The sequence below is a fragment of the Ascaphus truei genome, chromosome 2 (genome assembly GCF_040206685.1).
Source record: "Ascaphus truei isolate aAscTru1 chromosome 2, aAscTru1.hap1, whole genome shotgun sequence".
Taxonomy (NCBI): Eukaryota; Metazoa; Chordata; class Amphibia; order Anura; family Ascaphidae; genus Ascaphus; species Ascaphus truei.
In genome coordinates this window covers 231,580,435-231,595,006 of record NC_134484.1, presented here as the reverse complement: position 1 = coordinate 231,595,006, position 14,572 = coordinate 231,580,435, and the positions used below count along the sequence as shown (strand labels likewise).

Below are 14,572 nucleotides of genomic sequence, written 5' to 3'. Positions count from 1 at the left end.
AAAAAAAGGTTTCAGACATTGTTACAAATCACAAAATGTTATATAACAGGCTACTGCAATCAAGAGAAATGATAAAGATGAACTCATGTTACAGGACTGAAGTGAAGGTAAATACACCTTAATTTCCCCCCCACTAGGGAGTGCTCGTAGGGTTAAATCACCTGCTGTTGCCTTGTGAATAGAATAGCTGGGAAGTCAGCCAAATTACACTGGGGGGAGGAGACATGGTAAAAGCAAAGAAAACGACACAGGAGAAGAGGAGGGATCCATGTCTGTATCATCCCAGTTTGCAAGAAGAGGAGGAAGAGACTAGATCCAACAAGTGTATGGCAGAAGGAGGGGGCACAAAATAAAATAAAGAAAGAAAAGACAAGGAAACAAGCCGCCAACAGTGATTTTTTTTGCAGCAACCGACAGATCTGAAACTCATTTTCTTAGGAGGATCTCAGTGCAAAAAACCCCCAAAAAGAAACAAAGTGTGATCTGCAGGAGAATATTCCGACTGCGTTTTGTTTTATGCGTTGATCCAGTGGCTGCTGCTGCTGATGATGATGATACAAGGAACCTCCCTGCGCTAAGGACTACTCTCAATAAATAACAATTATCCATGTTGTGATCATCATGCTGATTTTCTCTGCCAGCCGGGCTGACAGTGTTGGTATTCCTGTCTCTCCCCAGCCCTGTCTTCTTCCTCCTCCTCCCTCTCCCGTAGAATAAGAGGCTGCAGCTGCTGCACTTTACAAGGGAGATTACCTTGCAGCCAAGGTGAGAGGAGCAAGTGAGAGCCCCTCATACCTTTGGGGGGGGGGAAAACCAAAAAACTTTTTTTCTTTTATTTAAAATATCCTAAACTGGACTTGAATTTTGGCTGTGTGGATTTGAGGATTTGTGTTTTGATCTCTTGTGGATAACTACCTTAGCTCAACTTCCTGCAACGCTAGATCACACACACACACGTTGATTTTCCTATTTTTGGAGGTGGACACCACCGCTTGTTTGTTTTGTAAAAATATATATATATTTCTTGTGTGTTTAATCGACTGGCTTGTATTAAACGAAATAGGGGTTGGAAGAGGACACCCATTGCTATATTTTGTTCTACAACAAGCAAAAGAAACCCGAATAGTTATACTAAATAAGCAGGAGCGGTGGGTCACCTGCACAGCCCGCCTCAGTGACTGGATAGTGTGGCTGTGCAGCAGCAGCACTGATCCCATTTCGCACACACCCACAGTGCAGTGCAGTCCTCTGCTTGGGAGCACTTGAGCTTTATTACCCAGGAAGAGGAGGAGAAGGGAGGAGGAGGCGGTGAAGGAGGATGATGCTGCGGTTCCTGCGGAGGACCTTTGGCCGGCGGTCCATGCAGAGACACGGGGGGAGAGCAGCAGCAGCCGGAGCCAGGGTGGGCAGAGATGAGCGGGACGGAGGAGGTGGGATGATGAGGGCAGCCGGGGCTGCTGCTGCTACCTGCCCCGGCGGAGAGCGGCACCTGCACCAGACCCTGCAGCCTCCGCCGGTGGTCAGCGGGGGAGCCGCAGTGCACATCCCCGCCGCGGGAGACAGCAAGTCGGTGCTGACCTGCAAGGTGGTGCTGCTGGACGGGACCGATGTCAGCGTGGAGCTGCCGGTGAGTGCCCACAGTGATCACACAGACACTTGTTGCTATACACTCACTGACAAGCATGCACTGCACATGCAGCCTCCCCGTGATCCTAATTACACTTGGGCACACAAGCGGTAGACCAGTCATTCCCACGGACAGGAGGCTTGGGAACCCTTTGGGGTTCGTGAGGAGTTTCCATGGGGTTCGCCAAAATAAAACATTTTTTTTTTTTAAATTTTTGAGACCCCAAACTGCAAGCTGGTGTTGCTGGCACAGCAGGAGCTTCCAAAGTCGCTCCCCAAAATGCTTTGCATCCACAGAAGCTATACCACCCATGCTGTCTGTACACATTGAGGGGCAGTTTGGGACCCTATTAAGCCCCACCCCCGAGCTCAGGACATTATACTGCCTGGAATTGGACACATCTTTCTATTAACAATAGTTTTAAGGCAACAAAATGTATTAAGGGGTTCGCCGACCAAATATTTTCTAGCACAGGGTTCACAATGTAAAACGAGGGTGACCACTGCTGCAGGGGAGCGAAATCCTCCTTTTTTTTTTTTTTCCCCTGTGTCCCCTTACTGGCTGTTCCCTTCTCTCCGTGCACCCCCCCCCCCGCCTCTTACCATGGCTCCGGCGTCATGGTGTCACATTACCATGGCAACATGACGTCAAATGACCTCGTTCCCTTGGCGACGCGTCTCCGGTAGTCGCCTGGACCACGGTAAGTGCAGTTTACAGAGGCCTTCGCCGCTTCCCCGGCACTTAATGTAAGTGCCTTGGGGAAGCGCGCGGGGCCTCTGTATACCCTGTGCCCCCACAGACCCAGTTTGCCCCCCAGTTTGTGCACCGCTGCGTGTAGATATCTGTGGGAGTAAGGTTTTGTAGAAGAACCAGGGTTATTCTTCTATACAGGATTTCCCACCTTTATAGTACCACCCATTTGTACACTTTGGGGGTTTCCATTCACAACATAGCTTTTTGTTAAATTAATAAAATCAATGCAATGTTGATGGGAATTTGTTGCTGCCCTATTTGAAACGGTGGGTAAAAAGAAAAACCTACTAAAGTATTCATTGTTATACTATAAAAAAGTGATTTGTGTAATTTAGTGACCACGGTCACACTATACCCCTGTCTGGACAGAAACCATATATACCAAATATATTGCCATTACTCTGGGACCAGAGATTGTGTTTTGTTTTTTTTTCTTTTAAGTAAAGTACTCCTGTAAAATGTTAGTAGTATATTTATTCCAATTGGAGTATGCGATGGAAAGAGCGCACACATTACTGCTTTGGAAGCAGAGCTTCACAGTCGTGCCCTACACTTCCTTCATATCGCTTTGCGAAGCCTCGTTAGAAGAGCAGAGCCGTGAATGACAGTTGTTCCTCCAATGGGGGTATACGCACTTGCGTTCTCGGTTATTAAACCATTTTTGTTTGTGCAGTGTTACTGTTGGCGGCTCCATTTTCTTTGAATTTGTAAGTTTCATGTTAAACATTGTGCCAGTGTTACTGCTTCCGCCCAATACTGCATTATCTGCTCCATTTCTATTCTACTTTTATAGTATATGTTGTGTAGCCCCCTTTTCCTATAAGGGAACTATGCATTATACCTGTTCGCTCACTGGAGGCCTAAGCCTCCGCCGCTGGGAGGCTGGGGTGAGATCTTTCTCCTCGCGATACAGCACCTCCACTTACGAGGGATCCCAGCGTTGCGGGATAACCCCTCACAGGAACCAATACAGTATCAAATAATACACACACACACACACAGGTATATAACTAATATATACTAACACACACGCAATACAATAACCATGGTAACCTCCCCAGGGTATACCCAATAGCCCAACCTTGGTAGTTCGCCCAAAGTATGGAGGGTGCAGTGGCACCAATAACCCTGGTGTCCTTCCCAATGTATGAGGTAGAGCTAACCCTATGAACTGTTGGTGCACTTTATACCTGCCTGGGCACTACCGTACCCAGGTGCAGCTGGTGAAATAGATGGATGACGTGGGGCCTCCAACAATCCCCTCTCTCTTTGTGCGTCCCGATACGCTGTGTGAGGTAAGCTCCAGCTGGAGTGTCTCGCCTAGTGTCTATTTTGGTCTGTGGCCTGGTCCCAGACAACAGAGCACCGCGTGTCCGTCCGGTCACCTGTGCGACAGCACCATCATAGGCTAAAGGGGAAGTGTCCCTGTCTGGGGTCATCCCTGCAACACTGCACTGTAGTGACTCGGAGGCAAGCCCAGGCCTAGTCCAGGAGCCATTTGCTCCCTGGACACTACCTTCTTCCTTGCTGGCTCCCTCACAACTGACGTGCGGTCTGTTTGTGTGCCAAAGCTTTTCTCTTCCTCCTGGCTCCTCGAGCCCTATTGGCTCAGATGCCTCATATGGGGTTTCCTCCCCCCAGAGGATCCTTGGACTTGTAGTCACGCAGTGCCCTATGCAGAGCTGTTCTAAGATGGTCGCCGCATTACTACTACGCATGCACGCCTCATTGTTCTGCGTGATATGCAAGATGGCCTATATATGCACAGCTGGGTGGGGGTTGGAACAGTAATTGATGCTGATCCATGGTCCCTCAGCATCTGTATTTTCAGTAGCTTCCTTGAAATATGACAAACATGGCCGCGTGGGGTTACAGTTTCGCCATCAATTTGTCAAGCATTTTTCATCTATATAGAGGCCTATTTAGTAAAGGGTCCATTTACTCATACATTTACCTCCAAATGGACACTTCTACTAACATGATATAATTTGAATACATTTGGCTCCCCTCATTGTGAAAAGCGAGTTAACCTCTATGACCATTTCCGATGGAAAGCCAACTCTAGAGTGAGTTGTCTTGTCATTGTCATTCAACATCTTCTTGCTGATACGCGTTGATTGCAGAAGACACTCTGGATAGTTTAGTTTAGCAATGTTTGGCCCTGCAACGAAAAGATCCCTGCACATGCCTTATTGTTTTTAATAGCAACAGTTGTCATTCAAACAGTGCATAGGCAAACCGCTCCTGTATGCAAAGCATGGACATTTCAGCATATGTGTCTGTTAGTGGTTTTGGGGGATGTGCATCACAAGTTTATAATTGTATACATTGCTATATCTACCTGCCTGCAATTAACATGTTGTTCATGGGGTTTATTGTCCTGCAGTAAGGGAGTGGAGTGAACCTTTGCTCTTTACCACCTGCAGCTACCGGAGTACAGATTACCCCCACAACCACAAACATATCCATAAACACGCGTATTACTTTGCTCTACGATTGTCTAGTAGTGGGCTCAGAAGAAAAAAGCAATGTGTATGGTCTCCAAGTTCTTCAGTTCTTGGCTCTTTATACCTACTGACTCATGAGACTATGAAACCTTACAGAATGTATCATCCCCCACCTTCTTTAACTCGGCGTGTGTGTGTTGTGTGTTGTTTTTTAATTTGTACTGGTATCTTTCTCTGCAATGTTAGTTTAACCACCGTTTGCTGAAGAAAATATCCTATTTCCCCCTTACAGATACATTTTTTTTTTTTATGTCAGTATCTGTAAATGGGGAGAACACTGCAAAAGATTACACCAGTAGCATCTGCAATTGTGTAGTCTCTTTTGTTTACGAAGCCGAGCTGTGCAGATGTAGAACAACTGGGCCAGCATTATTTTCTGGATTTAGGTTGTGCAGCAGGGTTTAACCAGTTATGGGTTTATATGCTCTATGTTGGTGAATTTATTTTTTTAGGTGAGCTACATTTGCTTGTATAAGACTGACAGACTATCCCTGGTAATCTGATGCCATGTGTTCTCCATAATTAGGCAGTTGCAAATGGGACAGGTTCTGTGTGCAAGGTTACTTTCTGTTAGGTCTCCCTCCTCCTACAAGAACAACTTTTGCTTTCTGCCTTCCTTTTTATTCCTCGGCCTGACCCAGCGCTGTGCTTTTATAATTCACTGTACAGCTTTGTACCATTCATTTCTAGTGATATATATTTATTTACTTATTTCACATACATCCTGGAAAGTAGTTACATTTTATGTGCATTGGAATCTGAGACTTGTTTGTTTTTCGTATTGTCTTTTTGTTAGAGGGAGAGGGCTGACAGAGCTGGATTTTCTCTTTTATTGTCGCACCTTAAAATGAACCCACAATAAAGCCCTTGATTTCACTTTCTATTGTAAAATTGCAGCCTCTCCGAGCTGAAACCTTGCTGGGGTGCAATGAATCCAGCTAGTTATGTGATGGGCTTTTGACATCTCATACTACTATACTATACCATATACTGTTCTTTTGCAATGTCTTGGAAATTTTTTTTTCTAAACGACCAGGCTACTCTCAGATTGCATTAATAAGCAATATCTAGGTAAAAGGTATAATACAACCAATTGTGATGCTCCTAGATTCACTAAAGGGTGGTAACTTTTAGCACCGTTTCCCTCCTATTCAAATAAATGTGAATATGGGCCAAAGTATGTGCAAAGACCTGTTTCACAAACTACAAAACTTTGAGAAACCACCACTTCTGTAGGCAAGTATTGGTTGATACTATACATGCCAGCATGTGAAAGCTACAAGGGAAGAGCGGTTTTAAGAAAAATGAGCAATTTGCCAACTGATGTGGACATTGCCACATAACCGGTCCCCGATCCATGCCCAGAAATGTCACTTCGCTGCTACCAGAGCCTGTAGCATAGGCTCAACCATTCGATATTCCAAGGTTTTCTCTTGGGGGATCAAAGTACAGTCCAAAAGGATCCAGAGTCGCTGGTGGCACATGCAGCTGGGTAAGCCACAATCTCTGGTCTGTGGCTGAGCTGCAGGAGATTACGATGGTGGGGCGCGCCCAGGATGTCTCCCGGCTGGTTTGCCCTCATTGGCTGAACTGCCGGGGGCCGTGGCCAGTGCTCCGTCACCAGTTGTAAAGACAATTTTCTTGAAGTTTAGGATCGATTCCCACAAAGGACGTCACAAACATCTCCCAAATAGGAAAATATAAATCCTTTGAGACAAGTTGGAGGAATAGTGGAACGCTTGCTATTTTGCAAGATGTCCCCAATTCTGTCCTTGTAATCCACTTCTTTGGAGGTGCTGTGGTGTGCAAGATCAGCTGTTTGGAAATCTTAAGGCGAAAAGAGACTGGGGTGCGGGGCGCTACCGTAGCGCCGGAAAATGATGCGATTTAAGAGGGGACTCCTATAAAAATATTTTTAGTAGATCACACTTTATCAATGTAGAAGTAAATGGAAAAAAAAAGCTCTCTACTCCCGGTACCTAAATTGGACTCCCGAGCACACATTTCTGCAGATTGGATCAAACCCCTGCTCCGGGTTGCCGCTGAATCCTCATCTGAGTTTGTAGAAGAAGCAATAGCCCTTGGCTCCCATTTAAAAACACTGGTGAGCAGCCGACAACCAATCTGCATCGTCTCTTTAACTCATGGATCATTCGGGGACAAGTGAGGTGGCCGAAATGGACCAATCATACGAAAGGGCGTGGCTTTGGCAGAAAACTTTGGCCATAGGGAGTGTCGCTGAGGACAATTCAAAGCTGGCCAAATCCATGAGCGCCGACGAGGCTCCTGCTCAGCCGCACATGACCTGCTCAGGATCCAGAGCCTGCGTTTCCTGATGCAGGACAATGCTCCGGCTTCCAGATGTGATTTCTCCTACTAGGCAGACGGTAGAATTCTCATCAGTTCCCCCAACAATGCGCACACTACAAACACACAGACCCATTCAATGGATTTCCCTTCTATGGCAGAGAATGCCACACTCTGATACAGTTCTTCATTGATTTTATAGCCACTTTCTTCTTTTTTTTATTTATTTTTTATTTTACCTGAGTAATACAGTGACAGATACACTCCAATGTATAGATACAGAACACTGATTCATAGAGCTTATACACTAATGTATAGTGGCATGTACCTGGAAGAAGGAACAGAGGGCACAATGGATTTTAGCAAATGAAAACTCATTTATTGAGCCAACAGTGTTGGCTCAATAAATGAGTTTTCATTTGCTAAAATCCGTTGTGCCCTCTGTTCCTTCTTCCATGTACCCAGGACTGACTGCAGGCTGTCGTTCTAACTTTGGAGCACCGGTAATTGTATCATTTTTTCTTTTGAGGTGTGCAGCATTCCTCTCTATTATCTGGATAGTGGCATGTACCCACACACAAAAAGATACAGATCCCTAACTGGTGTCTATGGTGCTTGAGCATGTATGAGGAGAGGGTAGATTAAGGGAGGGGTAGCGCAAGGTGGATTTTCCTCTGCCTCCACGGTGTACACTAGTGGTGCACAAACTGGGGGCATGTGATTTTCTAGGGGGGACACTGCGCTTACAGAGGCCCTGTGCTCTTTCCCACCACATTTAAATTAAATGCTGGGGGAGCAAGAGTGACCTCTGTAAATCATTTACCTGTCTCCGGCGGTCTCTGGCGATCAAATGACGCTGTGGGGTCACATGACTTTGTGACGTCAGAATGCTAGAGACAAGGAAGGAGGGGGGAGGGGGAGAGAGCAGACGGGGGGGGGGGGGGCGGGGAAAAAAGTTTGTGCACCCTGTTGTACACCATGCCTCTCCAAGGTGTACTTGCTGTGTTCTTTGTTTTTTTGTTTTTTTTGCTGCACTGCTCACTCGCTGCCCATGCTAGTAATTCTGGGGTGTGAAATCTCAGTGTTTGACAGCGAGACAGAACTACCAAGCACTAAGCATCTCCTCCAAAATTTTAAGCGATAGGCTACTGGCTGTGGTGATGATCCCAGTCACTTTTAATTCGTGAGGCTGTCAACTTTCACAAATTCTGTGAGACTTGCACCTCAATCTTGTGAGGCCTTGAGAGAGCCGTACGATCAGCAAGAGTTAACCGGTCTGCAACTCTGCTTGTCATTTGCCCACTTCTACTATTCACATCTCAATATTCTGTAAAGCAGTCTTCACCTTTAAAAAAAAAAAAAAAAAATACATTATACAGTAAGTCACATTCAAAACAATCCAGCATAAATTTTCCCAAGCAAAAAAGACTGCTTCACTGGAAATTGAATAGTCCCCTATATATTGAAGTAATAGTGCTGAAGCTGCAGCAGTAATCAAAGATTAATTTAAATGACCTGCCCTTATGGTAATTTTCTTATCGGTCACAAATGCTCCCTTGTTTTAATTTTGCTGACCTTGTTCTTATGTATTGTGTGTAAATGAATGAATTTTGCATGAGCACATAAAAGAGAAATGTGTCTTTGGGGAAGAATTATATAATGCAAGTGTAAAGTAAAGACACTTCAAAAATATGTTGCTGAAAAACCTTTCCAAATCTTTCACCTAAGCCTAAGGGATTGATGTATGTATGTATCCAAATACACTTTGACATTCCTAACTTATTGAGAAATGCATCTGTCATGAGGAAGGGTGGTGCCCTAAACACTTCTCCAGGGTGGATCCAGTTTTGTTTTGGATACCGACTAGGTAATGTAAACTTGGCTGTTTTAAAATAGAAGAAAATTATATGTAGATATTCTTTTTGCACACACTGACTGACGAGCCAAATATTTGATCTGCCCTACGTATCGGGAGCACAGTAAATGTGGATTGTATTAATAGCAAAGTATGGTAAATGTTGGCGGCTGAAGACCATTGCACATTCCATAGCCTGTACGCATCATACAAAAGTAATACTGCTGCCTGCAGTGTTTACATCCATAGTCCTGACACAAATGGAATGACACTCTCCTTTTGAAAAATTTTATTAGGATACAAAAGGACTGTGGGTTGTTGTGTGTTTGTTTTTTGTTTTTTGGGGACCTGCATTGTCCACAGGTTATGACACAAAATTCAACGTTTTTTTAAACATGGCTGGTAGTTATTTTATGTTTACGGCATAACTGATGATGGTCTCTAACGTGGAGCGAAACATATGACGCCTTTCCCATAATGTGATGGATATAGTGCCATATTTAATAAGTGGTGCAGAGCCGTTGGGTCATACGGTGCCCTTTCGCATGAATGGACTGTAAGGTGATTAATGCAGCTTAGCTGATTCTAAGTATGGGCCATTACATTCAAAACTGAGGGAGCTACTGATTTTCGTGTAGGTTGTATGTGAGCAGAGAAGAGCTCAACATAGTCTAACAGTTTGCATTTTATAAATGGCTATTTTTGTATGACCAGAGTAACCATTATTTTGTTCTGTAATGAAAGCAGTGAGCCTTCAAAGAGGGGAAAGATTGTGGAAATGAGGATGGCAACCTTTTTCCTAAAGTGGTCAGTAGGGATCCCCGAACATTCACATTAACAATAAGACCAAAGTATTAAGATCATGTTTGAAATTGTTTTTGTGCGACACACTTTTCATGCCAAGTAGTACAAACTTTTTTTTTATAAAATGTTTGTAAGAAGGGCATTGTGACTTCATGCATATGACGCATAGTTGTAGTTTGAAATAAACTTTGATACATTGCGTCTTGTTGAAAACCCGATTGATGCAATTTAAATGTTAAATTGTTAGTTTATAACTAGTATTTGTAGAAATAAATTATTGGTGTGATATTTATAAAAACCATACTGGGGAAAAAATAACATTTTGTTGAATTTTTTTAATAACGGCATATCCATGCTGTCAAGTTTTGGTTCATACACTGCAATGTATTTCCACGCTAACAATACAAACAGACTTTGTAAGGTTTGTCATGGGTGACCAGGAGAATTACACCAGGAATCGATACACTAGACAGAACTGAAGAGTTGAACAAAAGTGAATTTATTGGAAAAAGATACCACAAACCTCCATTATATAAAACACTTGCACACACTCACACACACACACACACACACCTAATAGGGAAACCACCTACAGCCCTAGGTGTTCAGAAGTTCACCCCGATACGCATTACCAACTTGCGCCACTATCCTATGGTAGGGCAGCACTGCCTTGCTGTCCGCTAGTCTGCAGTTTAAATTCCCCGCCGTTGCTTCCCTCCAAACTCCTTCAGAACATCCTCGGATGACTTCAGATATTTAAAGGGTCCACTTCGTCTCTCCGTATTCCACAAAAAGTCTCTGGAACCAAATTTGGGTTCCTATTGATATATCCCTTGGTCTTCATCCCCCAACATGGAGGGAGGCCCGACCAATCCCAGAATAGATTGTCGTCAGAGTCCAACGAGCAAGGGCTCACCTGCTTTGGACCAATCCGGAGTGAGGGGAGGTTACCGGATTTCCAGGAAAGCCCACGGGGGTGGGTAGTCGAGCGGGGCCTTTGAACGGACCAATACGAATTGTGCTTACAGGGCACAGTCCCAGCAACGGTTCCCCAGGCCCTCCCAATACCCCCAAAAGCTATAGGTGACTCAGTCTGGGACGAACAAGGGTCACCCCTGCGGGGAGTCACTTTTCCCACACCTGAGTCCATAGTCCGGCCTCCCTCAACAATGTTCTAAGCCACTCGCCTTATCTCACCCAGGATCTCTTTTTGTGTTGGTGCTGGATACTTATATACCCATCCTCTCCACAAAGAACCGCACCTTTTAAACATTGAACCTACAGTTAGTGCCTGGTTCCCAAAGTGTTGGAACCAGGCTACAGAATAGGTCACCCAATGTGGACATAGTACACGGATACAGTACTGGTACCTTAAATTGACAGGAAGTGGTTATGGCGTGCTTACACATTATTATTTACAAACAGCCATCTACCCCTACTGTCACAAGGTTTGCATCAGGTACAACTAGGCGGTCGTTTTTTTGTTTTTTTTTAAACACATAATTTTCTTTGTTTTGTTTTTCTGGGGCGCACATCGAAAAATCTTTTTTTTTTAGCACATACAGTAACATTAGTATTTATATGCCTAGCACAGTCTAATAAAAAAGCACAATTAAGATAATGGCTCAGATTAAGAAATATCCTGTTGGTACCTAGGAGCACATACTGGAAGCAGAATTTCTGTGCGCAACTTTGCAGCAATGTTTGGTACATACTGAAGACCCCAATGTTGCTTAATGATCTCATGTATAAAGAAGACGTGGCAGAAAAATGTTAGTATCCCAAAGTTTCCAAAGTCGTGTATGTTTCACTGTTTAAAAAAAAACCACAAAAAACATAATTGGATGTTTTTAGTGGGTAGGAGATTGTTATTTTGAGATTAATACAGCTTTGCCTGCCCGTATGCACCTCTTCTGACTGATCTGTTGTAGGTTTCAAACAGCATAGTTACAGCTTCTCACATTGGTATGTATATATGTGTATGTATATATATGTATGTATATATATGTATGTATATATATGTATGTATATATATGTATGTATATATATGTATGTATATGTATGTATATATATGTGTATGTATATATATGTATATGTATGTATATATATGTATATATATGTATGTATGTATGTATGTATATATATATGTATGTATGTATGTATGTATATGTGTATATGTATGTACGTATGTATATGTATATGTGTGTGTATGTATGTATGTATGTATGTATGTATGTATGTATGTGTATGTATGTATGTATGTGTATGTATATATATGTGTTCGACAAACCTATACATTTGCTCGCCCCGGGCGAGTGGATTTAACCCCCGGGCGAGTAAATATTGGCACAAGCAGCACACGTTTGGTACTAGGTGGCGAGTAGATTCTTTAGTGATTTGTAAACCACTATATATATATATATATATATATATATATATATATATATATATATATATATATATATATATATATATATATATATATATATATATATATATATATATATATATATATATATATATACCTACCACTCCAATATAATGTATAAGAAAAGTTACAGGGCAACCAGAGGGGCCCCGCAAGACTTAAGATACATAGGAAATGTCAAAATAAGTGGCCTACCAGATTTTTAATATTACATAGTATTTAAATGAATAATGTAGTTGAATATACTTGGCACAAGCTATTTTGAATTGCTTACAACAAGCGATAGAGCAGCCCAATGCTACATCCAATATGACAAAAATACACAGTAAAATACTTATATATTCTCTTGAAAAGGGGTCATTTAGTTTAACCCTTTGGCCAAAGCATTGTAAGCCTTTGAGCCACAACAAGGCAGAACCAGTTCACAGGTCCTAACAATACCAGATAAAATACTAATATACCTCTATTAGGATTACAATTCTCATTTACCTCTATTAGGAGTGAGAAAGACCAACATTGGATCTATATCCAGTAAAATGAAAAGGAACCTGGTGATTTGGGAAGTGGGGAGGGGTGGGCTTAAAACCTGGGAAGGAGGGGCCACTGACCTCCAACAGCTGAGACAGCTGAAAATAAGTTAAACACAAACAACCCCAGCAAGCTCATTTTGGGAACCCCTGAGCCCCCATAAAATATACAGTCATGTGAAAAAGAAAGTACACCCTCTTTGAATTCCATGGTTTTACATATCAGGACATAATAACAATCATCTGTTCCTTAGCAGGTCTAAAAATTAGGAAAATACAACCTCAGATGAACAACAGCACATGACATATTACACCGTGTCATGATTTATTTAACAAAAATAAAGCCAAAATGGAGACGCTATGTGTGAAAAACTATGTTGTGGCCATTTTTAACATGTTATTAAATCATTTCACATTACACATGGGTACAATTTTTAGATTTTGCAATTGTTCTGTCTCCTTGCTCCAGATGTTTTATCAAAGCGTGATAATGAACATTTTATCCACTGCACCAGTGTTTTAATGTCGTCATCTTATTACTGTTTTTCCAACCCAATGGTACTACACTGCTAACCAATACCCCTGGTGTTCTCCCCCAATGAGTCAGTCTCACCCACGTGTATGGACTAGCGCTACCCATGTGGACCATTGGTGCACTTTACCTCCCTGGGCACTCCTGTACCCAGGTACCGCTGAATGAGCAAAAACGATCCGTCTGATCCCACGATGTCTGCGTGAACCTAAAATGGCAACCGCAACTTCTCGCCTCTCTGCGCATGCGCACGGCTGTATTTGCGCATGCGCGAACTACAAGACGGCGGCCCCAGCTTGCTGAGTACACCGCAGAGCTCTGCTGCTCCCATACACCGCAGCCGTCCCCCTCCACAGCACCGGAGGTAAGAGGAGACATGGCTACACAAATTTACAATTTTCGGGCCCTGATCAAATACTGGTATCTCACATTATTATTTCAGATTTTTGTATAGTATTACAGAAAAGTACAGTATTCAGCACAAGACAGAAAATGGACATAAGATGTAGCTTTAGTAAAGAGAAACCCTGGTGCCTGTCCTGTGCATAGCGCAGACTGACTTGTCAGTCACTCCCACTCCCCAGCATGCTTTCATGCCCGATGCTGCTTTGTCGTTGCACTGTGACCGGCCGTACCACTTAGTGGGGAGCGCAGGGGTGGGGGAAGGAAGTGGAGAGTTGGTGGCAGAGGCATGTGAGCGGTGAGCGAGTTGTAGCACTGCTGGACATAGAAGCCCTGCTCTCAATTCACACACTGACAGGGGTAGGGAGGGAGGGGGAGCGTGTGGTTTGTGTCAGTGTATCTATCACACGCAGACACGTGCAACTAGAACGTTGCCCTGTTCCGCTTCATAAAACGCTAACCAGGATATCTTGACATATCCTTAATGAAACAATTCATGCAATATCCTACATGTGTGTTTTTTTTTTAATTTAAGAAAAAAAAAAGTTTTGTAGTATTGGATAATAGTACATTATTATTTTTTTTTTCATTGAACTCAATTTAATTTGTAATGAGTTTTTATATACTGAGCATGCTTTTGATTTTCTATAGCAGATTCTATCCCACTTCCCCAGCAGAGCAAGATCTTTGCAACACTTCCCTGTTTGTGATAATTTGTTGCCAATATTCCCAGCAGTTTGAGCTGCAAACTGTAACAATAGTAATGTTACCTTAGCAGCTACAATATATTATTATATTACTGAGTTACATTGACTGAAGGATTGATTTGA

General features: G+C 43.0%; 1 protein-coding gene across 3 annotated transcripts in view; it reads left to right on the top strand.

The window, feature by feature from the left end:
* Positions 1-273: 273 nt before the first annotated feature.
* EPB41L4B (erythrocyte membrane protein band 4.1 like 4B) overlaps positions 274-14,572 on the top strand; it is a 472,815-nt gene continuing 458,516 nt past the window's right edge. For all 3 annotated transcript variants that reach the window (XR_012799153.1, XM_075585948.1, XM_075585949.1), the window contains exon 1: positions 274-1,627. Coding sequence is in view for 2 of the 3 variants with exons in the window: in XM_075585948.1 (XP_075442063.1) it covers positions 1,319-1,627 (309 nt within the window). In the remaining variant the exon portion in view is untranslated. The remainder of the gene's footprint in view (positions 1,628-14,572) is intronic.